This window comes from Furipterus horrens, unplaced genomic scaffold (assembly GCF_987537825.1).
Source record: "Furipterus horrens unplaced genomic scaffold, mFurHor1.1.pri manual_scaffold_1, whole genome shotgun sequence".
In the NCBI taxonomy this organism is placed as follows: domain Eukaryota; kingdom Metazoa; phylum Chordata; class Mammalia; order Chiroptera; family Furipteridae; genus Furipterus; species Furipterus horrens.
Window position 1 is genome coordinate 167794650 of NW_028327171.1, and position 26916 is coordinate 167821565.

Sequence of the window (26916 nt, forward strand, 5' to 3'; positions counted from 1 at the left end):
TTCTTGATTAGCCATATTTTTTTATCAATAATAAAATGTTAATGACTGTGATTTAGTTGATCTAAAAATGCACTTCTATAGACATTAGAAGATATAACTGTAGTATTTTTTCACTTCAAATATTAAGTTTAGTAAATATAATTTATTTTTTGCCATGTCACTTCACAGTACAGTTCTCGCTCAGGTCACCACTGTATGTCAATCCACCTTTATATACTTTACAGTACCTTTTTCATACAGTAGGAGAGAAAAACAATTTTTTATTTTTATTGACTTTAGAGAGAGAAGAAAAGAGAAGAAGAGAGAGAGAGGAAGAGAAGAAGAGAGAGAGAGACAATGATTTGTTGTTCCACTTATTTATGTATTCAGTGGTTGATTCTTGTATGTGCCCCAATGAGAGATCAAACCTGAAACTTTGGTGTATTCAGATGACACTCTTAACCAACTGAACTACCCAACCAGGGCCAGAGATAACATTTTAATGAATGATTAAGTAAATAATATAAATGAATAGTATCTGAATCCATTCCATTAATAGTTAAAAAGCTCTATCTTAATTTTATCATGACTGTTCATCCAACTGATAGAAATTCAGTCTTGCTGCAGCCTCCCAGAAGAGACATTATGCAGAAAAAAAAGTATTTGACTATTAGGAAGAAAACTTTTACTGTAAATGAATATAGTAGTTCCCTCTTTATTCAATCTCCTCCACTATCGGTTGTGCTTGCCCACAGGTACCCCTTTTGTTGCCACTTCAACCCCGTTTCAGTTTTGAATTTTCAGAATTCTTCAATAGAAATGCCTAAACTTTTCCAGAATGCTGCTAAAGATAGTTTTATCAGCATCATATACTTGTTGAGCACATGTATATCTTTGTAAAAGTATGTAAAAGAAAGTTAAGTAGGGACCCTGTTATATTAAACTTTTATAGATATGAAATTTTATGTACTTTTATATTTCATTTTTATACAGGCAGAAATACTCAGTGTCCTCAGTCACAGAAACATCATCCAGTTTTATGGAGTGATTCTTGAACCTCCCAACTATGGTATCGTCACAGGTAGGAGCTCCTTATTTGACTTCCTTTCTTTCCCCAATTACCTAGCTTTACATTCCTTAATAAGCTAAAACATTTAATATTAGGTTCAGTCTTGAATTGTGTGCTACTGTCAGATGTCACTTTTGTTGCTATAAAGCATTAATAAAACTGATTATATCAATATAATTAAGAATGGTGTTTCCACTTCTACCCACGTTTAATGGTGCTAATTATATCTGTGTAAATGCTATTTAAATGCACTCGCAGCTGCAATACCAATATTTAAAGGTGTCGTTTAACTAAAATTTCATTTAATTAGTTGAAATGAGTGATGTTTTTTGTAACTCTATGACCTTTACAAATTAAGATTTCTTGAGCTATTCATGTTGTAATTCATTGCAAGGTGCTTTAATCCCATTAGAGCATTCTTTCTTCATGGTCTCTGACATGAGAACAATATTTTTCAGGTTTGGGCATCTGGGTTGGTAATGACCTTGATCTAAATTATCACATAATTTTAAACAGCAGTTTATAACTGGTAGAAATGTCCTTTCCAAAGAGGAGCACACGGAAAATTTTACCATATAAAAACACAGATATGGTTTTTAAATCCTTTTTACTCATTTTTGTACAATCCAATCAGCAGCTTTAGGTCTACAATAAGTATAATGTTTAATTTTACAGTAAATAACTTTGATCAGATTCTTTACACAATAGTTCTTTGATTAAAACAAAACAAACAAGAAAAACCTTAGTAGATTAACCCAATCTTCTTCTGCTATAGTGGTAAGAACTTGGATTGTCTTTGTATGTAGAAAATAACAACTAGACACCCTCAATAAAAAAGGATTGGATTAGATACTTTCTTATACATTATTTCACCTAGTACTTAGAATAACCCTTATGAGATAGGTAAAATAATTTCTACTTTACAAATAAGAACCTAAAACTTTAACTTCAGTAACTCCCACAGTCACCCAGGTTGTCATAGAACCAGAGTGGTAGAGATTTCTCAGATCAGTTTGTGTACACAAGTTCCTCTCCTTGCAAACAAGCTATGATTACGCTGGTTCTTAAGCTCAAAGGGGCACCATCGCTATTATTTCCATCTTCTGACAGCAGGCATTTTAACATTCTTTTATTCTGACAAGTAGTATTTTTACCTAAGGTCTTAAGTAGTGGGTATTTTATCACCAATTAGGTATCTTTAGATCTGTGCCTGAAATGAAGTATGTGGCAGTTTTTATCTTGAGTTTATGTATTGTCTACTAACTTGAATACCCAAGACTGGGTTATATTGTTAGGGTCTAAGCCATGCTTAACCTTCAAGGTCAAATTTCTGATTTAAAGTTAAACCCTGTCCCCGACCCAGTTCCCATATTGCTCTTTGTTTCCTAGTCTATTATATATACTCTTTACTGGTAGTGTTTACCTTGTAAACCTGGATCCAGTTTTCTGATTGTCATTTGTAACTTAATTTACTCTTATCTAGTAGATGAAAGTGTGATGCTCCAAAGAGATTAGAAACTCTGCTTTTTGTTTTATACCCTTTATGTTTAATGCTTTTGAGGAAAAGATTTTAACTTTAACTCACTCAGTGGACTATTCATGAAGGTTTCTAGTTTCTTTTGAGGTGAGGATGAAGAATAGAAAGAGACTTGAGTCATGGTATGAGTCTTTTTTCCAAGAGTTTACTCTCTGTCCCTAGGAGGATGTGAAACACAGCCATTTTTAGCCAGCATATTCAAACTGGGTCTTCTCATTCCAAAAGAGGGAGAAAAAATCCAAGTAGTTGGATGAGTATTTTTTATTTTATTTTATTTTGTTTTGTTTTAAATAGACTAGCCAGTTCTTTATTTCATGCACCCTTCTAATATTCTCTGCTCATACCTATACCTACCCAAAAACCTTTGGTTATCAATGACTCGTTCTTTTTAGATCTACATTTATTTTCTTGTAAGGCCAGTAAATGACAATAAATTTTAACATTAAACATTTCTTTTAAACAACACAAGTTTCAGAATTGTGAGATAATAGTAAATTATGTATTTATAGCTCTTTTACCGACCTATGAGGTTAATTATTAAAGACATCTCTTAGATAAGTTTTGATGATTTAGAATGTATTAATTTGATAAGATTGTCTTTGTTCCTAAAGATGCTAATAATTGTTTATTTACAAGTATCTGCCAAAGAAATGTGAACTTTATAACAAACTTTCTCCAGCATGGGTAGTAGTACATAATGGAGCCAAGTTTGGGAGATTAGATGGGCTGGTGATGATGGGACTTACCCTGCCTCTTTAAGTGAACACATTGGATTTAACATATAAAAATACTAAAGCATCAATATGTTCATAGAACTAAAAGGAACTGTTTAAAGAATTAAAGGAAAGTATGAAGACAATCATCCAATAGGGAATCACATCAAATAGATAGAAATTTTTTTTTTTTTAAAGACCCAATTGAATTTTTGGAATTGAAAAAGACAATAATTAAAACTTAAAATTTTTAAATTATCTAGAGTTGACTTAATAGCATATTTGAGATAGAAGAAAAATAGTCAGTGAATTTAAAACCAGGTCAATAGAAATTATTTAATCTGAAAAAGAAAAACTTTGAAGAGAAATGAACAGAACCTCAGACCAATGAACAACATCAAGTATATCAATTAATGTATAACAGCAAAGAAAGAAGAAGGGTATAAAAATATAAAAATAGAAAATGAAAAAATATCAAAACACTATTTGAAGAATAATGGCCAAAAATATTCCTGAATTTGATAAAATACATTAATCTACATACTTGAGAAGCTTGACAAACTCCAAGTATGATAAAAACAAAATAATGCACAACTAGACACATCATAGTCAAAACCTTGATAAAGTCAAAGTGAAAATTATTTAAAGTAGCAAGAAAAAAACTTCCTATGTACAAGAGAATGACAATATGATTAATGACTGACTTCTCATCTATAACAATAGAGGCCAAAAGGCAGTAGACATTTCAAGTACTAAAAGAAAAAACTGTATCCAGCAAAATTATATTTTAAACATGAACTCAAAATAAAGAGATTCTTTGAATAAAGGATGAAAAATATTGTTTCTAGCAGTCCTTCCTTACAAGAAATACTATAGGAAGTCCTTCAGGCTGAAAGAAATGACAACAGATAATAATTCAAATCCATGGGAAGAAATAAAGGGTACTGGAAATAAGAAATATATGGGTTAATATAAATGGCTCCATATTATATTTGCTCTCATTTCTTTGAGAACATAATTAAAAACAAGATTGTATAAAGCAATAATTATAACACTGTTTGTTTATTTTGAGACATATATAGATACATATTACAGTAATAGACTAAGGAATGAGGGAGTGAATAGAGCTAATTTGAAGAAAGGTATCTATATTTTACTGTAATTAAGAATATTAATCTAAAGTAGATTTGCTAAATTCAGATGTATTTTATAATTCCTTGAACCACTACTAAGACAGTCTACTCAAGAAGTACAGTAAAAAATTGACCAAAGAATTAAAATGACAAGTTAAAAATACTAACACAAAAGAAGGAATAGAGGGCTGAGAACAGGAGACATGTAGAAAACCAGATGGCAAATGTAAGTCCAATATATTAATAGTTACAATAAATGTGAATGGTCTGAACACCCAAATCAAGAGAGAGACTGTCATACTGGATTTTAAAAAGCAAGATCCAACTGTATACTATCTGCAAGAGACACATCTTAGATTCAAAGACACGAATAATTCAAAAGTAAGAGGGTGGAAAACATATGCCATGCAAACAGTAACCATGAGAAAAGTGGAATAACTATATTAATTTCAGATAAAATAGACTTTAAAAAAAAAGAAATATGGCACCATGGCCAGGTGGCTCAGTTGGTTGGAGCATCATCCCACACACAAAAATATTATGGGTTTGATTATCAGTCAGTGCACATACCTAGGTTGTAGGTTCCATCCCAAATAAGGGTATGTACAGGAGGCAACTGATTGATGTCTCTCTCTCTCTCCTTCCCACACCCCTCCCCTGCCCCCCAAATAAAACATATCCTCAGGTGAGGATTTTAAAAGGGAGATATATGTCTAGAGACAAGAGTAATTTCATAATGATAAAAGGATTAATACAGCAGGAAGATACAGTAGTTGTAAATGTATATACTCAACAAGTCTTCAAAGTACATAAAGCAAAAACTGAATTTAAAGGAGAGATAAGCAATTCAACTGATTTCAGTACCCTGCTGTCAATAATTGATAGAACTAGACAAAAAAGTTTAGCAAGGATAGGGAAGACTTGACACTCAACCAATTGTACCTGACACATTATATATAACACACCACCCAACAAAAAAAAAACATATCTTTTCAAGTGCACATGGAACAATCTCCAGGATATATCATAAGTTAGGTCACAAGATAAATCTTATTACATTGAAAAAGATTGAAACAATGATATATGTATTCTTCAACCACAATGGAATTAAGTTAGAAATCAATACCAGGAAGAAATCTGGAAAATCCTCAAATATTTGGAAATTAAACAACATTCCTCTAAATGCCCAGTGAGTCAAAGAAGAATTCAAAGTGGATTTAAAGATATTTGGACAGAGAATATGAAAATGCAACATATTAAAATTATACAGTGTGGATGGAGGGAAATTTATAGCTTTACACATCTATTTTTTAAAAAGAAGAAAGGTCTGAAATTGATCACCTTAAGAAATTACAAAAAGAACAAAATAAACCCAAAGCAAGCCAATCAAAGGAAATGAAGATTAGAGCAGAACACAGTAAAAGAGAAAACAGAAAAATAACAGAGAAAATCAATGAAACTAAAAATTTGGTATTTGAAAAGATCAGTCAAATTGATAAACCTTTAGCTATATTGACCAAGAAAACAGAAGATACAAATTACCAAAATCAGGAATGAAAGAGAGGATAGCACTGTGGGTCCTACAGAAATTTAAAAGAATTGTAAGGAAATGTTATGAGCAACTCTATGCCAACAAATTTAGAGACAATGAATTAATTTTTTAAATGATACAAATTATTGAAACTGGTTCAAGAAGAAGCAAAGCCTAAATAGACTTTAATAACAAGTAAACAATTTGAATTAGTAATTTTCAATTGTTTTCATAATAAAAGCCCAGGCCCAGGTGATTTCACTAGTGAATTCTATCAACTATTTATAAAAGAAAGAAGCAATACTGCCAATCTTTCCTGCACTCTTTCAGAAATTAGGGAGGGAGAAGCACTTACCAACTCATTCTAAAAGGCCAGTGTCAGCTTGATACCAAAGCCAGACAAGATAATTAGAAAACAATGCACCAAATTCCTTCATGAACATATGCAAAGTCCTCAACTACAATATTACTGTCATCAACAAACTAATTCCAGCCACGCATAAAAAGAATTATACACCATGACCAAATGGAATTCATCCCAGAAATACAAGGTTGGTATAATATCTGAAACCAATTAATGTAAGGTAGCATAACATACAATAGAATAAAAGGGAAAAAAACCTTTTCACATTCTATAACACCTATTTATAATAAGAAATATGAATAGACTAGGAATAGAAGGGAATTTCCTCAACCTGATTAATATCTACAAAACCCACAACTAATATCATACTTAATGGTGAAAATTTGAATGTTTCCTCCCTAAGATTAGGAACAAGGCAGTGAGGTTCTGCTCTCACCACATCTGTTCCACATTGCAGCCAGGCAAGAAAAAGAAGATAAAAGGTATCCAGATTGGTAAGGAAGAGGTAAAACTATCTTATAAGACATGATTCTGTATGTAGAAAATCCCAAGGAATACACACACACACAAAACCACTAAAACCTTTAAACATATTTAGCAAGATAAATATGCAAAAACCTATTATGTTTCTATTTACTGGAAATAATCTAAAAGTTAAATTAAGAAACAATTCTATCCACAGTTGTATCAAAAACAATAAAATATAATTGGAAATAAATTTAACATAAGAAGTGTAAGATTTGTACAGTGAAAAGTACAAACATTGCTGAGAGAGAAAAAATATCTAAATAAATGGAGAGACATCACATGTCCATGGTTTGAGAGACTCAATATTGTCAAGATGGCAAATCTCCCCAAATTGATTTACAAATTCAAAACAATTCCTATAGAAATTCCAGCAGACTTTGTGTCAGAAATTGACAAGTTGATACTAAAATTCACATGGAAATGCAAAAGACCTAGAATAACCAAATCATTTTTAAGAAAGAGCTAAGTTTGAATACTGGATGGCCTCATTTCAAAACTTACTATAAATTCACAGTAACCACAAAGTCTATTATTGGAACAAAGATAGGCATATAGATCAATGGAACAAAATTAAGAATTTAGGAGAAAAAAACCTCACATTGATTATCAGTTGATTTTCAGTAAAGATGCTAAGACAATTTAATGGGTAAGGGATAGTCATTTCAACAAATTGCATTGGGATAATTAGAATTACACATGTAAAAATTATCTCAGACCCTCACCTCAAATTACACACAAAAATACACTCAAAATGGATCATGGACTCTATCTAGTTCAAGAGCGAAAATTAAAAAAAAAAAAGCTCTTGGAAGAAAGAAATTATTCATGCCTTCGGCTTATTAGACAAAGACCACTTGGATTTGGCACTGAAAGCACAACCCAGAAAAGAAAAGATGATAAATTTGACTTAATCAAAATTAAGAATTTCTGCTGGTTGAAAGTTATAAAAGAATGAAAAGATGAGTAACAGAGTAAAAGAAAACATTTGCAAATCATAAATCTGATAAATGACTTGCATCCAGAATAATTAAAGAACTCTTAGAACTCCATATTAATAAAACAACCCAATTTAAAAATGGGCAGACAATTTAAATAGACATTTTGCCTATGAATATATACAAGGGGCTAATAGATACATGAAAAGATGCTCAACTTGATTAGTCACTAGGAAAATGCAAATTTAAAATATAAGATACCCCTAGAATTATGCCCACTATAATGGCTACAATCAAAACACAAACTACACCAAGTGTTGAGAATATGGAGAAATTGAACTCCTCATACACTGCTGGTGGGAATATAAAATGGTACAACTTGTTTAGAAGGCACTTTGGAAGACTTCCGGTCAAGATGAAGCTGTAGGTAGACACACTTCACCTCGTTGCACAATCATAAGAAGGATCACAACTAAACTCAAAACAAAAAACCCAGAACTGCCAGAAAATCAAACTGTATGGAAGTCCAATAACCAAGGATTTAATGAAGCCATATTCATCCATATGGGTTGGAAGGGCAAGATGGGGAGCTAAGGTGGAGAGGACAGGGTATGGCAGCATCTGGCAGAACAGGTGGTCCCACATTCATGTGTGGTGGACAAAAATTGGGAAGGATACCATGGGAGAGAGCGATCCCAGCCCTAGGTGAGACCACGCAGCCCTGGGTGCCAGCGCCAGGAAAATAAAACCTCATAACTTCTAGCTTTGAAAACCAGTGGGGGCTGGGGCAGCGGAAGAAACTCCCAGTCTCTCAGGAGAGTCTTTTTAAAGGGCCCACAGGGTCCTAGAACATACACAAACCCACCCAGTCTGGGAACCACCACCAGGGCAACAGCTAAAAGGGTGCCAGTCACATACAGGAAATGGTTGAAACGACTGGAAACAAGGAGAGTATCAAGCAAGCCTCCAGCAGCCAGGCAGTGGTATTGTCCCCTCTCCGGCCCCTTTCCCACATACAGAGCTACAAAGCCATGAAGCATGTTGCCCTGCCATGGCAAATAGCTGAGGCTCCATTCTATACAACTGAACAGGTGCACTAAAGGAGTCAAAGCAGCTCTACCTTATACACAGAACCAAACACAGGGAAGCTGCCAAATTGAAGAGACAGAGAAATATGGCTGAAATGAAAGAACAGAACAAGACCCCAGAAAAAGAACTAAACGAAATGGGAGATAGCCAACCTATCAGATGAAGAGTTCAAAACAGTGGTGATAAGGATGCTCAGAGAACTCATAGAGTATGGCAAAAGCATAAGGGAAGAAATGAAGGCTACACTAAGTGAAATAAAGAGAAGTCCACAGGGGGCCAACAGTGAAGGGAAGGAAGTCAGGGTTCAAATCAGTGATTTGGAACATAAGGAAGAAATAAACATTCAACCAGTACAGAATGAAGAAACAAAAATTCAAAAAAATGAGGAGAGAATAAAAAGACTCTGGGGCATCTCCAAAAGTGCCAATATCCAAATCATAGGGATTCCAGAAGGAGAAGAGGAAGAACAAGAAATTGAAAACTTATTTGAAAAAATAATGAAGAAAAAATTTCCTAATTTGGTGAAGGAAATAGACATATAAGTCCAGGAAGCACAGAGAGGCCCAAACAAGTTGGATCCAAAGAGGACCACACCAAGATACATCATAATTGAAATGCCAAAGGTTAAAGATAAAGAGAGAATCTTAAAAGCAGCAAGAAAAAAGCAGAGAGTTACCTATAAAGGAGTTCCCATAAGACTGTCAGCTGATTTCTCAAAAGAAACTTTGCAGGCAAGAATAAACTGGCAAGAAGTATTCAAAGTGATGAAAAGCTATCATATAGAATGGAAAGGCAGATAAAGTGCTTCCCAGACAAGGTAAAGCTAAAGGAGTTCATCATCACCAAGTCCTCATTTATGTAAAGGGACTTATTTAAGGAAAAGAAGATCAAAACTATGAGCATTAAAACAATAACAAACTCACAACTTTCAACAGCTAAATCTAAAAAACAAAAACTAAGACAACAACCAGAACAGGAACAGAATCATAGGTATGGAGATCATTTGGAGAGTTATCAGTGGGGAAGGGGAAGGAGAAGGGGGAGAATTGGGGAAAAGGTACAGGGATTAAGAAGCATAATCAGTAGGTACAAAATAGACAGGAGGATGTTAAGATTAGTATAGAAAATAGAGAAGCCAAAGAACTTATGTGTATGACCCTTGGACATGAACTAAGCAGGGGAATAGCTGGAGAGAAGTGGGGTATCGGGTGGTGGGGGGCAAAGGGGGAAAATTGGGATAACTGTAATAGCATAACCAATAAAATATACTTTTTAGAAAAAGAAAACAACTTGACAGCTTCTTAAAAACTTAAACTTACTATATGACCCAGAATTCTACTTATAGGAATCTATTTACCAGAAATGAAAACATATTTCCACACAAAGACATTCACAAAAATGTTCATAACAGCATTATTCATAGTAGCCAAAAACTGAGAACAATCCAAATGTCTATTAAGTGGTAATGAATAAACCAAATGTGATAGAATCCATACAATGGAATATTACTCAGCAGTAAAAAGAAATGAAGTGCTGATAGTTGCTGCAAAATAATTGAACCTTATAAACATTATGTGAAGTGAAGGCAGTCAGACATAAAGGCCACATGTTGTATGATTCCACTTACATGAACTATCTCAAAAAGGCACAGAAGAAGCAGATTTGTAGAGAGAGAAAGCAGATAGCGGGAGTGGTGATTAACTGTAAATGGCTACAGGGAACTGTTCAGGATGATGGAATGGTTCTAAAACTGGATTGTGGTTGTGATTGCTCACTCTGTGAATTTACTAAAAACCATCCAATTGTACTCTAATAGTGAATGAATTTTATAGTATGTAATTTATACCTCAAAGCCATTTTTAAGGGCATTTTCTCACTTTCTTGGCCATTTGTCCTAAATTTTAAGGGCTGTTCTAAAGCCTGATGCAACAAGATTGATTTGTTTACATTGTCATATGAACTTTCTGACTTGTGTTTAATCCAATCTAGCTCATGAGAATAATAATTTTAAAAGATTGACCTATTTACATGCCTCCCTTTGTTTCAAATACATTCTTCCAACACATCCTTGTGTTTCTGAATTCCATCTAAATGGCTTTTGATTTTATCCTTGGCTGACATTTTACTGTTCATTCTGTTAGTGCTTGCTTATCTTTGACAGTTTTCTTTCCAGGATACTAACTTTTGGAAACCACGGCATAGAACAATTTTTATATACTTTTGATGTTGTCTGTTATCTTCCCAATGAAAATATGAAGTCTTATTTATGAAATGCACCTTAGTTTTAATTATATGCTTATCTTTCCATTAAAAATAGAATACGCTTCTCTGGGATCGCTGTATGATTACATTAACAGTAACAGAAGTGAAGAGATGGACATGGATCATATTATGACCTGGGCCACTGATGTAGCTAAAGGTAATGATAATACTTGCAGAATTGGTGGGAGCGTTTTCCCATCCTGACATGGTAACTGAAGTTAGAAGATTTGTTTTTCCGTGGCTTTTAGATGTTCTTTTTCCAGAGCAAAAGTAGCAAGAATTCTGCAACTTACTAAACAGATAATATTTTAGGTCATTGCCTTTCCACTCATGTATTCCTCTTCTCTCTTCTTTTCTTTCTTTTTTTAACCTATATCTTTCTCTAAAACCAAGTTCCAAAAAAATCAGTGGATCTAGGAGAGCCATTTTTACCACATTTTCTGCCATTGTTTTTCACTAGCTTACCTGACACATTAAGCAGAAAGATCATAATTCTGTTATTGTTCTGTAAGTCTCTACTTAGACTCAGTATCCAGAAAACATGGTTTTTGTAGGATTAGTTCTACTCATTTTGTATACATAATAATATACTAAATATAGTAACTACTTGCAAACAAAATTTATTTGCCCTACCATGTACAAGCAATTCAGATTTTATTTTATATTTAATGTAAACTTGGATATCACCCTTGGAAATAAAATATTTTAATATACAAAATCCCTAAACAAGGTGCCCGGTTCTTTTTCCTTCATAAATTCCTACACAGACTAATGCTTTCTAAAACAATTTAAATTCCATTTATTTTTATCTTTTTTTTCCATTTTCCTAACTGCACATTTCTACGTTTTATTTATAACTGTCAAAGTTGCTTTGGAAACAACGTAATCTAAATAATGAAGGCTGATAGTTACATTTGTATTCTAGCAACCTCTAGAAAGTAAGTGTGTCCAAATTTTACTGGGGCAATGGACTCTTTTTTTGTTGTTGTTGCTACTCCAGACTCTATAAGCCTCTCTTTAAAAAGCAAATAAAAGAATATTTAACACTCAGTAAGGAGGGCAACTCCTACTTTGCTTTCACTGGGAAGTCATATAGTGAATTCAAAAGCAATAGCCTTTCCTTTGGGGAATTATCTTGTCTGCTGTAAGTTCCATCAACACCTGCCAAATTCTTCAAATAAAGTGAAAAATTTTTAAAGTTTCATGTTAAATGCTGTTGCTGAATGATACTTCATTATCTTATAAGAATAATAAGCTCTATGTCTAGAATGGTGTACTTCAGGCTTTGGCTGTGTTAATTAATTGTGTATTCATGCATCAGGCATCTCAATCAGCCTTAAAATTTCACATTCTTCAAGATATTTTGATGCAACTTCATAGTCACTTCTCTGCGCATCAGTAGTGCACAGGGACTACCTGTTTGTAAGCAGAGTGAGGTGCTGGTTGGGAACTGCCTGAAGTGTTGTGGAAATACACTGAAGTAATGCAAATACATCTGCAAGCAGTCCTTGACTTAAAGCACTTCACTTACCAACATCTGCATTTAGGGTGCTCAGCCAGTAACACCTATGTTATTACTTAATGGCACTTAGGTTGCATAGACAACAAATAAAATCAGCTGACATTGGTCACTCTGGTTCCTGATGGGCACGCTCTACTTAGAGCTTGCCTAGCCCCGGCCTGTAAGTCTCGTCCCTCTGGGCCTCATCCCCTGCACAGTCCCTGTTTGAGAGCTAGTCCCTTGGCTCCAGACCAGCTCAGTCATTCCTGGGGTTTCTCAAGGTCGCTGGCACTCTGTGTCAGGAAGACAAAGAGAAGAAACAGGACTAAGTAGCAAACTGGAACCAGAGGCAAAGAATAAAAATGGAGAGAATGGGAGGTAGACCATGGGACAGTGTCCAAAACTGAAGTAGTAAGATCATGTTGTCGTGGCTGGTGAAGTAACCTGAAAGGCAACTTCTGATGTGTTGGCCAAGGGTAAGCAGAGTGAGACAAAGAAGAGACCTGTTTGTTTATAGTTACAAGTAATACTTCATATTTAAAATGGTCTATAAAAGGAAGAAATCAATGCTATTGGAATGACTTCAACACTTTCTGATACAGCTATATGTAGAACTTGAAGATTAAATAGGAAGGCTTGATTTTCATTGATTCTGTTATGAATTCAGGTATGTACCTTTCAGTTTGACCAGGATTCAAGTCACTGTAGCAACAAGATGTTGAGAAATCAAAGAATAACTCATTTCAAGTAAGAATGGTTCCTACATTTTGACTTAGGCACTGCTTAACATCATTGCAGAGAGAAGACGTCCTCAAAACTAAAAAGATTTTCTTCTTTCTGGGTGGAGAGAGGAGTGGAGGAGGGCAGGCCAGCAAGTATATCTGAAAATTTGCAAGTCAATCAGCAGTATGTAAGAGGAATAATTAGAGCTGATCGACCTGCATCCAGTCTCAAACGGTCATCATTGATTACAGATCTCTCCCAAATGACATCAGGCAGATCTTTTTTAGGAAACCCTGAATCTTAAAAACTGAAAGTATTTTTCAGCCTTCTTAATTGTTTGCAATAAAATAAGGCAGAATTAGAGATGGCTCTATAAAAACAAATTAAATCAAATTTTATGTGATTGTGATTACTACTGTGTTTATGAACACTAAGTGTTCTGTAAATGTATGCTGTGCATTATGCACAAATAATTTATGCTACTTCTTGTAATATCTGCCATGAGGAGAAAAGTGCCAATATTTAAAGCTTTTGAACTTGAATGTTGTTTGTTTGTTTGTTTTTGGAAATCCTTACTTGTCACCAGTGTAGAAATTATCTAGTTCTACCTGAAAAAAAAAAAAATTCAGAAATTTGATTTCTTAAAGCAAGAGAAAAATAACTATGAAATTCAGTTGTAAAAATTATTAAAAGTTACCCAAGTTGTAGTTATTGAATTTTTCAGTTTGTGGTATGCAGAACTTCATAATAGAAGATTTTCTTTATTCCAATTACATCTTGTTTAAGATCATTTAAACTACTAATACTTTTGTTAAGTTGACTCTTTTCAGGAATATCTTTGTATGGCAGGACTTTAAATTTTTTTATTTACTTTTTCTTGCATGATGATTCAATATGTAATAATCAGAATAGTAGAAAAATAATAATTATTTTACAATTACCTTTATAAAATTGAAATTTCCTACATATTTAAAAAAGAACCAAAGCCTAGTTATTAAATTATGTTTAATGGATAATTTATTTTAAAAAGGAGCCTGTCTGATTTGGAAAAGAGAGCATGAGAAGTAAAGGGAGAGGAAATTTTCAGTAGAAAGTTTCTTTTTCTCTATTCTAAGGGGGTAGACAATACATAAGTACACAAAGACATCAACACTACTAAAAGGGAAAGTGTGAAATATGTATCTTTCAAAGTATAATCTTTTACTCAGAATAATAAAACTACATGGTTTATATGCATCTAATTTACTGAAGTAACTTGATTTATATTCTAAACATGTTGGAGAGAATTTCAGAGTGCCTATAAATAAAGATTATCTCAAAGATTTATTGTTGTGGAAAGAATAAAGTACTTTGTAGCTACTACATATTTTTTTCTATCCGAGGATTGTAAAATCTTTTCGCAACCACAGCTAATGAATTCAGCCAGTTCCCTGTCCTCAACGCCACCTCCATTCCCAGGGTCTTACTGGAATGAGCCCTGAGAATATAAACCAAGCTGCAACTGACTGGGTGACTGCAGACATCCAAATGAAAACTGAGCACCTCGGTCAGAACTTACTGACTTAGAAGGCTGTTGGTAGTGGAATACCTTAGTCATTGGAGCAATTCTTCCAGTTGTAATAGTGCTATTTTTGTGCAGACTCCACAAAATTAAGGTGTCCTTATTAGGTATTGTAAGAAACTATCTTTACCCACAATCAAATTCCAGCTTCTAAGAGATTAAAGCCCATAAATTTTCCTTAGCATATATATTTCTTTATGCAGGTATATCTTGTTTCTATTTTATCTGTCCTAATGTAGACACATCTTGTCCCTATTTTATTGAATTCTTTGCAAAATATGAATGGTATTGCTGGTGTTTAAAATAGAAAAGTAATATTCATATGATGTTGAAAAACATTAATATGCTTTTCTTCCTTCTTGTATAAAAAGGAATGCACTATTTACATATGGAAGCTCCTGTCAAGGTGATTCACAGAGATCTCAAATCAAGAAATGGTAATGTAGTCATCTGTTTTTATTTTACCTATTTTATTACAAAATACATGCACCTGTGTATAGCAATAAGCATCATACTTTCCTTGTCTTTTGGAACCTGCTCTTTTGACTAACCACTGATACCATGGAAATCTTTCCACTGTTAATGAATATCAACTTCTCCCTATTATTTCAAGAGGCTACATAGTATTTCACTGTATGAATAGCACAGAGTGTGGACATTTGGGTTGTTTACATTTTTTTCTATAATTAAAAATGTTGAACTTAATACTTTTCAGCAAAATTTTTCAACACATCCTTAATTATTTTTTTTAGAATGATTTTCTAAAAGAGGTCTTGCTGGATCAAAGCACATAGACATGTATTTCTAGTCTCCTATTTTTAGATGGTTCTCTGTACTAGCAGTTTTGAGTTTTGTTCTTATTACTTCTGAATTATTTGGTGTAAATTTTTTATGTCAGTCATATTACCTGGAGTAGTGCCCAAAAGTGATCAGCACATTTAGGAGTCTGGAAATTAAAGCCTTTCTTTTTCTTTCTTCTCCCCTTGAGTACTTTCTAAAGTTTATTTATGATCCTGTATAATTTGGAGAGACAGCATTTTTAAATGACTTGTAGGATTAGACGTTACCGTCACGTAGGAGTGGTAACAGAATGCTTCTTCCATCATGTCACGTGAAAGTTAATGGAGAAAGGCAGGGGGATTATTTTGCTTGCCAGCACTAGCTGAAGTAAACATCGGAATTTGCTACTTAAAAAAAGGATCTTGCTATCAATTCAATTACATGCCTTCATTTAATTATTTAGATGCTTTCTAAGTGATTCTTCTAAGTCAGGAAGAAGAGAACTACTTATTTTTAGGGAATCTTTAAATCGATGCAGTTAAAATGGGTGTATACTAATAGTGCGCCCCTTAGAATGGGTAGTCCTGGTAAGCGGAGGGAGAGGAGTGGGGAATGGCCCGGCTGCCCTTGCTCGTGCCCCAGTACTGCGAGGTTTGTGGGGGTGGAGACAGGGAAGTTGTTGGCAGCTGCCACTCATCAGTAGTCCAGGTTGTCCCAACAGCCTGACCCTGCCAGTTGGCTCTGGCTCATTGTTCTGTCCTTTTACTAGGTCATCCTTTATCCTTTGGCTCTTCTGAGACATAAACCTTTTGAAGCTAAACACTTTAGACATGTAGTTGGCTAATAGGAAGTCATTAAAAAATTGTCTACAATCTTGTGGAAGTATCAGAGCTGTATGACTTGGTCAATTTTCAGTTCATGCTCAGGATTTCTATCTAAAGTTATTTGACTTCTGTCCTTTTAATCTGCTTTATTTGTATATCCTAAATATCACATGAGAGGAGAATGATTAAATTATGGTTTTTTTCGTGCTATTACTATGAAAACTAAATAACAGTGGAGACTGTCCCCATTTTTTAAAACTAGAGTTTGTGTAGTTATTTGATGGGAAAACACATACACAGTGAAACAATATATATCTATTTTTTTTCTGGGAGAGGGAATAACAAGACTCTTATTTTCTGTGTTATATATTTTTATAATCTTAGATATTTTATAATGAACACTTTTAATCTTAGAATGAGAAAAAAGTAGAGGGATTTTTAAAATAACTGAATATAGTATTAACAATATTTATATTTTTTATTTTAAATGATTTATAACTTACATATTGTATCACATTTACCCTTAGCCTGTTTCTATATATTAGATCATGCAAAGATTATTTTCCCTCCTCTTATCAAGGTTATTAGTAACAACTAGTAAGTATTGATCATCTATCATGCTCAAGGCACTGAGTGGCTTACAGAAGAAATGCTAAAAACAGCTAATTGTTCAGGGTTCTTGTCCTGTCTCCCTTTATGTTTTTATTCTCTCTCCCATAAAAGCCCCATATCCATAGTAACATTCCCAAACGGATCCCAACTTCAAACCTATATAGCTCTCTTGCTGAACGTGGTCGTATTTTGTACGACCCTAAAATGTATTGAGTCCAGGTTGACCTTTTCATCTCTCTACCTCCAAAAAATATTATTCTTGCATTCCCTTTCTCAGGGAGTGGCAATACCAGCTGCCTAAGCCAGGAATTAGGTAGAAAGGAACGACAGCTTGATCCCAGAGCTCCGGTTCTAACCATTAAGCTGTATTGCCTCCTTAGTTGATTTCGTCCTTGAGTCCTTCTCCCTGCATATCCGATTTTTCAAGCCCAGCTGATTCAACCTCCTACATGTTTCTTGACTTTGGTCTACTTCTCTCCTGTCCTTTGCCACAGCCTCACTACAGGCCTCATCTCCTCCCCTGGGCTACAGCTGGCACGCACAGCGCTCTCCTTGCCTCTAGCTCGGGTCTTCTCTACTATACACTCCCTCTGCCCATTTGACCGTTCAGTCCTTCACTGACAGTCACTCACTGGCTTTCCACAGAGGCATTTCTGGAGTTGGCCCCTGTCTTCCAAAATTGCCTGCCTGTTTCTCTGCTGACCTTTGGCCAGGCTCTTGCTTCTGCCAAGAAAACGGCTTTTTCTCCCCCAGCTCTCCAATTTCTGGTTAATCCCAGTTTGTTGTTCAGGTCTTACCTTAAGCATCATTTCTTCCAGGGAACTTCCCCTGACCTCCTTAGCCTTAGATATCCCTGCTTGTTAGTTCCACAGCAACCTCTATGTCCCTCACCGTGGAATTTATTCCACTTTATTACAGATGTGTGTTTTATTATCTCGCCCTTTAGACTGTAAGCTCCATGAGAGCAGAGACAATGCTAGTGTTGCTCAGCTTTTTCTTCCGGAACGTAGGACACAGATGAATGAATATTGTCACTGCCTTCAAGAAATTTATTCTTCAACAGTGAGGAAAAACCCGTATACCATGAAGTAATAATGCTAATGACCTCCTCAGTATTGTGCTGGCAGTCTAGGGGTGGAATCCAAATAAACATTTAGCTCTCCTGACTAGTACTAATATATGCCTTTTTGCTGGACAGCTACATTTGATTTAAATAAATGTCTTGGAAACCTTTTTAAGCACCTCATGAAATTAGTTGTTTTTGTTTTAATGTCAGCTCCTTTTTCAAAGTCACCAGTGTAGTAACTACTTTGATTTTACCTGTCACGGTGCCATATGGAAGATAGAAATAGAACTTCCTGATTTTTTTTCAGTATAAGATAACTCACAGTAGATGATTGTCATAATTTATCTTTTATCTCTCTTTCTCTTTTTTTCTTTTTTTCTTTTTAGTTGTTATAGCTGCTGATGGGGTATTGAAGGTACGTCTATTTCTTTTAAATTTTTTCAATTGTTAACTTCAGGTGTAGTATTTTTATGACTTTTTTATTAGTCATTAATTATAAAGTTGATACTTACTCCTGTCTTCTCAGATCTGCGATTTTGGTGCCTCTCGGTTCCATAACCACACAACACACATGTCCTTGGTTGGGACTTTCCCGTGGATGGCTCCAGAAGTTATCCAAAGTCTCCCTGTGTCTGAAACTTGTGACACATATTCCTATGGTGTGGTGAGTTCCTTTCTCATTTGGGGTTGCTAAAAGAAATACAAAAAGCAAACAGCCCCCAGAAGTGGGTGCAACAATTGAACATAGTTTTAAGACAATGATGTTTCTGGGGAAATGCCCGGAGCCCTCGGCAGTGATGTTCACTTTGGTCACGTTTATGCATCTGAGCTATTTTGTCCCATGTTGAAAAGAAGCCAATGCCACTTCTAGGAGGCAACTTCGGTGGACCCTACACCGGTGTTGGGCCTGATGCAGTCCTGTGGAGAGCGCCTTCCTGGGGGCACATGTGACTGTAGAGCATCTCTCTAAGTCATGCTACTGTGGGTTATTTGGAATGGGACTTCATTATAAGGAGTTGTTTAAAAACCACCAAGAGATCTGCCAAATAGATTCTGTTGATTAACAGGAAATGTTTGAGTGCCAACTACTAAACTGAACAGTGAGTTTCTGGAAAGTACAGAAGAAAATGTACTTAGCATTTAGCACATGGTCTTCCTCATGTCTGCTACAAGTCTCAGCAGTACTGGCTGTATGAAATATGAATCTAAGTATCAAGAATAACAACAGAACAACATAGTTCCAAGACTAGAATAATGTAGGGGTAGGGGGAATGCTCAAGGAATAGAGAGTACAGGAATGAATCAGTTAAGGAGCAGAAGCTTCTGAGGGGAGAGGGGATCAGATTGCGGAATAAGTTATATCTGAGTTAGCAGAGAAAAAGAAGTGGGGGGAATGGTAAGAGTAGTGGGATATGAGGGGAAGATGGGCAGTAGAGTTCTTTGGTGGTGGAATAATTCATTTGCTGCCCTTTTTTGAGAAGTTTGTTATCCCTAAAAATGCTGTGTATTCTTTATAAAGTCCCAAGTAGTATTTGGAACTCCCTGCCTTCATATCTCCTCTCTCAGTTATATTGCTTTCTCTATTTACATCATTATTTCTAAAAATGATGTTTTCATAATGATGGCAAAAGATGCAGACAAATTTTGGCCCAAATCAACATGCTTCTTCTTCCTGAACTTCTGTTTTCAACTGAAGGTGATAGCTGATGGCACAAGAGGAGACCAACATTGTCGGATTCATTTCTTTTAATTTAAGTTCATCCATTTCTAGGTATTTACTGCCAGCTTCATTACTTAGGTTTTTGGCTTGTTTCAGTTGGCTAACTTTTTCTAAATCACAATACATCTGATATATACCAAATTAATTTAATGTAGTGGAGATGAAATTTGTTGGCAATAGGGAAAAATCATTTCAAGAATAAGATATATGTTTTGCACAAAAGGCTAGAATTATAAAGATTGGAAGACAATAGTGACATCAGCTAAGTATCTGATTGCCCTTGATTCTGCGTTTCTAAGAATAAAGGCTATAAACTATTATGGACAGTGATCAAATAATTCTCGTTGAAGGAAGTGGGAGAAAACCATAAGTTCCTGAAGAGACTAGATTCTGAAACTGGTCTCTAGTCAAAAGTTACTACATTCTGATCATCCTACACCTCACTTGCTAGGGAGCCTGAAAATGGGGGCATTTGTTGCAGTTTAAGAATTTTTGTGAGATTATTTTCTTTTATGAGCTCTTTTTCTTTTTTGCTTGATCCCTCAACACCTCCCTAACCCTGCAGAGCGGTCATCCTGTCTCTATCTATGAGTCTGTCTCTGTTTTGGTTGTTAGTTCAGTTTGTCCTTTAGATTCCACATATGAGTGAAATCATATGGTCCTTGTCTTTCTCTGACTGGTTTATTTCACTTAGCATAATGTTCTCCAGGTCCATCCATGCTGTCGCAAAGGGTAAAATTTTCTTCTTCTTTTATGTGACCAAGTAGTATTCCACTGTGTAAATGTCCCATAGTTGTTTTATCCACTCATCTACTGTTTCCTCATTTTAAAGCAAATATCTGTTTATCGTGTCAGGCACTGTGCTAGATCTACATCAACTTTGGGTAATATAAATGTGACCTCGCCTGCTTCTTGGAACCAGTGTCTCATTTTATCTTGTGGAACAGGAGCCAGCAAATTTTGTCTATAAAGGACCAGATAGTAAATATCTTAGACTTTGAGGGCCACTGATAGCCTTTACTGCATTTTTTTTTTTACAACCCTTTAGAAGTGTTAGAACCAAAATAAAATAAAATAAAAATTATGATGTTAGACCCAGTCTGCATCCTGCAGCAGGCCACAGTTTGCAGACCCATGTGTGGAACACACAGGGTCAGAAGATGAGCAGCGTGGACAGAGGACAGTGCAGAGCAATCCAACAAGAGCCCACAGTTCGCACTGCTTCCCTTTGCCTGTGTGTATAAATATGTCCATATATGCCTGTGTATTTATTATGTATATATTTGGGGGTTATAGTTTTTAAATTATTTTACACATTTACATAAATTAAGGCTTTTGAGGCTCATTTTAGCACTCCTCAAGTTCTCATGCAGTGTTTTTATTTCTAAAATACTCCCCAAGTCTTGGAATTTCCCGACCTCAGAAGTTTTTGACCTGAAAGACAGTAACTGTGAGTTATATATAGAGTTATGTATGAACTTTTGGTCTTAATACCATTTAATTTACAAAAACAAACTTCACAGTGCATTCTTCTAAACCTTAAAGTTGCCAAGGAATCTGGTGTGAAATGCACCCGCCTGCTTTTCCTTAGCTGATGTAGAATCTTAATTGCAATAACCAAGAAAAACAAATCCCTTTTCACATGTAAACCTTAAAAGATGTTAAGAAGTGATTTCTACGGGGGGGGGGGGCTATTTTTTCCTATATTATTTAAAAATCCTTTCACTCATTCCCATTGACCCCTCACATAAAACATAGTTTGAATCCCCTTTCTGAAGCTGCAAATGTTTATTTAATCTAATTTAAAAGCTTTCTTTTAAGTGACTGTGCCCTGCTTTTCAGTAGGCAGACCTGAACATTTCTCTATGGGAATTAGGTTTTCTACTTGTTTCCTGACCCTACCTTTGTTTTGTTTTGAGGGATTTAACAAATGCCTGATAAATAGTTTAATCAAGTAATTAACTGACTCCAGCAAACTTTACGGCCAGTCACTGAACATTCCCAGTGTCGCCCTATGTTTACATACCAGATGTTGCTCTCCAGAACCTGTTTACCCCAGTCACAGGCCTTTGAAGATCAATTTTACATTCATGTTAGAGTGTTCTTTTAACTGATGAAAACAAAAAATGCCTTTCAATGAATCTGTTTTTTTTTTTTTTTTAAACAGCTTCTGTTTTACTTTACTGAAGAGAGTGCTAGTTATTCTTACCCCATAACTGTATAGACAGAATTCCATTCAGAGAAGTATACACATCTTATAATTTCATTATAAGTAGAAGTTCAGGATTTTATTTAATTCTGACCCCTTCCCACATTCTGTTCTAGATAAACACCATTGGTGAAAGAAAAAGTACAAGGTCTGCTTTCTAGAGCCTTTTTGTGTAAGCAATCACAATTTTTCTTAAAAATAAAGAAAGTATTACATGTTCAAAATAAGTATTACCTGAAAGAGCAGGACAAAACAGTTGTTAAGGTCAGGGCCATGTAGATTTCAGAAGTTTGTATTTTATAAACTTTGAAGATGATACCTAGCTAGGAAAGCAGTGTGGTTATTTAGAATTTTTTATGCCCTTTCAAAAATAGGTGAGTAGCCAGGACCCATTCCTCAGTTGGAGTATCTCTTTGCATAAATCATCCCTTAATTTATTAAAACTCTGTTCACCGAGCCTCCACACACATAGCAGTCAGATACAGATGCAGACCATTTTAAAAAGGTGTCCTCTTGGGAAACCACCCCCAAAATCCCAATATATTTTTGCTTTTAAAGTTTTTATTTTTCTCAGACTTGCTGTAGGAATTTAGCCTTTACTATTATGAAAGTCCCTAGCCCTCCCCAGCTTGCCAGTCCTGTTGCTTCTTAGCATACGGCAAGACTAACCAGCCGTAAAATAAATGGACTACAAGTGCCAGGAATGGATCTTGTGATCCTTCCTTCTAAGCTGGTATACTCCGCTAGGCAGGCAATTGTTGCTCTCTCCATTTTGTAGGACAAGAGGTTTCTCTACCTCCTTCTGATGACTTCTCTTAAACGACCAAACCAGGCCTGGTCAGTATGTTGCCCCCGCCTCAAAAGAAAAGACTTAAAGAAAGCAAAAATCACTGAAAGAACAAGCCTTCTGAGAAAACTCCTTGAAAACAAAGCTATGTTGATGACACTGCAGAAAGCATCACCTTTTTGGAAGCCTCTCAGCCACAACCAGGTTTGAAATCCAGTGGCTTAAGGGGAAGAGAGCATCACCCCCCGCTTGACTGCGAGCCCTGGCCCAGAGCAGGCCCCGCTCAGGTGATGCCTTTCCATTGTTTGTAGAAGAAAAGGCAGGAAAAGTGCATGGCCATGTCCAAGTTTCTCTTCTGTAAACTGAAAATAGAGCATTTCCTTGTGAGCACTGTAAACATGAGGACGTCTCAATATAAAACAAGTTGGAAATAGTTTTAGGGTGAAAGATCACCGTGTTTGGCCTGCATCCCCATAACTGATATTTTCAGGCATAGTTTAATATATTTTTAGACCTCCAAAGGACTTCCTCAATGGTCATTTTTTTGTGCCACATGTCATGCATTGTGTTTAGTGCAGAAAAAGCTGTTGTCCTATCTCCTACCATCTACATTTTTACATTCTTGGATCTGAATTAATAGTAGGAAATGAGGAAGTGGGCTGATACTGGAATTAAACTAGAGACCTCATCTGGGCCTCGAACTGAGCAGTTAATGACACCACCCTTGACAGGCCTGCCTCCATCAAGTGGCTCCCTCAGCTGTGCTGGCTCTCTGGAGACATGGAGATGGAGTAAAATGAAACTGTCTTATTTTTCCAGAGTTAGGGCTCTTAAGAGAACTATAACTAGGATCTTATTAGATTTTGGACATTTTCCAGCTGCATGTTTTGGAATTAAGAATGACGTAAATCTTTTTCTGGTGTTATCCCCCAAGCCCTTGGTTTTACGTTTTACCTCATAAAGCCCAGTCAGTCTTCATGTATGGATGTGCACAATATATTGGGCGTGCAGACCAGACTCTGTGAGGAGGGGGCGGAAGCTGCTCCCCTGAACAATTTGGGTCTGGTGCATTTGATTTATTTGAGGCTGATGCACTATTCCCCTTCTGCTTAGGAATGTCAAGTCCATTAATTTACTTGCTCTTCATACCTCTTTCCCTCTCCACCCCCAACACCAGGGGAGTGGTAATTGCAACAAATTGACTGGCTTCGTTTCCTGCTCAGCCCTCTGAATGCCCCTCCCCACTCCCCTGTGCAGCCGGGTGTCAGGTGTGATTGCCTACCTGTCTCATCCTCCCTTTACTTACAGTGTTCGCTAGAATCATCCCCTTCTGGGATGCCCCTTTCCTCTTCTAATCACTTCTGTTACTCACATGGATTTATTCAGTAGCTCCTCGAAAGAAGTACCTTACACACTTGATTAAAAGCCCAAAGAGGCTTCAGTGATTTTTTTTCCTCCTGCTTGAGCAGCATCTGCTGATTTCACTGATTTTACTGCTAATTATCTTCGTATTTGCCAGAATTCATTTAACAAGTTACAACTCGAATAACATATATGCCTTCAATAGCATTGGCTGAGGAAATAGAGGTACAGAGTTAAAGGTCTATAGGATTTGCTTGAGTACAGTGTATGTCTTCAGTCTACATTCTTACTTAGAAATGGTTTTGTTGTTGTTGTTTTTAGAACCAGAGAAATCTAAATCAAAACTGCTGAATTTGTTTCTGCCATGGCCCCATACCTAAAATATGGCATGCCACACTCTGTCTTGTGCTTTAGCTTCTCCTTCTCTAGAGTTAGATGAATTAAGAACTTGACCTTCAGTAAGTTCCTATTCTAGGTCTGCGACTTAATAACTGGATAACTGAGCATCTTTGGGCAAGTTTATTTAACTTTCTTAAGCCTTAGTTTCTTCATCCATAAAACGAGGCTAATATCTCTCCAATGGATTGATATTAATCTTGATAACATATGTGAAGGGTTTAACAGTACACAGAACATAACGAATCAATGAATGATAGTGGTTGTTATTATTATTGATACAATTATAATTGTTTTTGCACTTCACAGAGTATTGGTAGACTCAATTTTGATGCTCATTTGTATGAATAGAGAAAGTAACCAGATGTAAAAATCTCCATTACTCAGTGTTTAAAGTGAAGCCAAAATCATTGGCTGTTTTCAGCCTTCCCAGAATCAATTTGCTTTCTTTGAGCATGCCAATACAGATTTATTAATCATGCTGATCTTAAGGCTGCAGAGAGATGAACACACACACGAATTCACACACACACACACACACACACACACACACACACTCAGCCTATATATGTCCATAATGTATTTATTACATTTAGAATATAGTATGAACAAATTATGTTATAGGTGGATGAAAATGAATCCCTTAGACTAACTCATTCTGAGATTTGTCCTAAACACAAAATCTAAATGTTATCATTTTGCAAGTATTACCATTGTAGGGTAAGTGGTTTAGCCAGTGATTTGCATTTGGGGCTTGATTTTTATTTTTTTTTTTTTGAGAACATATCAAATATTTTAAAATGTGGTTGAATGCACAGTTATTATTTTTTTTATAGAGAAATTTGTCAGATTGAAGGTAGAAAGAGTTTTGACAAATAAAATACAAACTTAATATATGGGAATATGTGAGAATTCTAATAACTTACAAGATGAAGTTAAATCATGTAGGCCCATTGGTTTCATAAAATTTTAAGTCCGGCTCTAGATGTTCTAATTTCTAAGCTGGAATTTTTATTTTAAAAAATTATGTAATATATGGAAGGAGTTCTATGCATGAATATATATGTTTTCCCCAAGTTTCCACAGATGGGCTTGGTTGTATCTGATAATTGGATACAGTTAAATGTTAGATAAAGTTTCAGCAATATGCCAAAAATATAAAGTACAAGAATAAAAATTCCATTTTCTTTTTGTTCCAGGTTCTCTGGGAGATGCTAACAAGGGAGGTCCCCTTTAAAGGTTTGGAAGGATTACAAGTAGCTTGGCTTGTAGTGGAAAAAAACGAGGTAAGACTACGATTCTCCATTCAGGTACATAGATCAGAAAACAGTATTGGGGTTTTGCAAAAGACTTTTTCATCTTCTTCAAATTGAAAGTAAGTTCACGCTTATGGAAAGATTAGCAGTAGGAGCTAACACAAAGGGTCAAAGTGATGTTATTCCTCATGAATGGACCCTTTACATCTAATTGTTGCAGCTTCACGTCGTGATGCTGTAGATCAAAAATTGTACAAGTACTGTACTAGTTTCTCAGTCTCAATTGTAAAACCTAGGGGTTTGTTCTTAGTGATGAAAGAAGCCATTGCGTCCAAGGTAGGGGAACAGTTTAACTCCATCTCCTGCGTTTAGGACATCTTTTTTACTGGCTGGGAGTCGATATATCTGTAAGAGACCTTCAGCTACTTCAACTTACCTCTCCCAGCAGGAGTCACTATAGTACAAGAAACTGTCGCTTAGATGAGAATTTCAAAAATAAAAGAAGAAAAAATAGTTTCAAAAAAGGGAAAAATTACAGTTTTGCCTCCTACGTTGAACACTACATTGAAGATGAGCTCCTCGCTGGAATTGGCGAGGCAGTGGCATAACTGTTCGCTTCTTCATGCAGAGCCTTTCCATTTCAAAAGAACTTCAGTGGCGTAAACACCGTCTGTGCTGGGTCCCCAGCCTCGCTTTTCTTCTTCCCACAAATTGAGGCTTTCAGTTAGTTGGACCTATGAGCCTACATCAGAGAACATGGTACATTCATATCAAAGAGAGCAACTACATTTTGAAAGGTTTAAAATTGTGACTGAAACGCACAGCCATGGAAATTTTCAGCATAAGGATGAAGCCTCCACTCTCAAGGTATTATGAGAACTTAGATCATGTTGTGGAAGCACACAGTTGTCGTGGCCGTGCAAAACAACTTGATTTCACAAAACTTCTTCCTTTCCACACCTTATCTGTGCCCTCCACA

At 35.7% G+C, this 26916-nt stretch overlaps 1 protein-coding gene across 3 annotated transcripts in view; it reads left to right on the top strand.

Annotated features, from left to right (window-relative positions):
* Window positions 1-26916, top strand: part of MAP3K20 (mitogen-activated protein kinase kinase kinase 20) — a 152880-nt gene that overhangs the window by 60174 nt on the left and 65790 nt on the right. For all 3 annotated transcript variants that reach the window (XM_090280777.1, XM_090280789.1, XM_090280784.1), the window contains exons 3-8: window positions 973-1060; window positions 11196-11297; window positions 15297-15362; window positions 18594-18622; window positions 18734-18871; window positions 25881-25967. In XM_090280777.1, the coding sequence (XP_090136903.1) occupies window positions 973-1060; window positions 11196-11297; window positions 15297-15362; window positions 18594-18622; window positions 18734-18871; window positions 25881-25967 (510 nt within the window). The remainder of the gene's footprint in view (window positions 1-972; window positions 1061-11195; window positions 11298-15296; window positions 15363-18593; window positions 18623-18733; window positions 18872-25880; window positions 25968-26916) is intronic.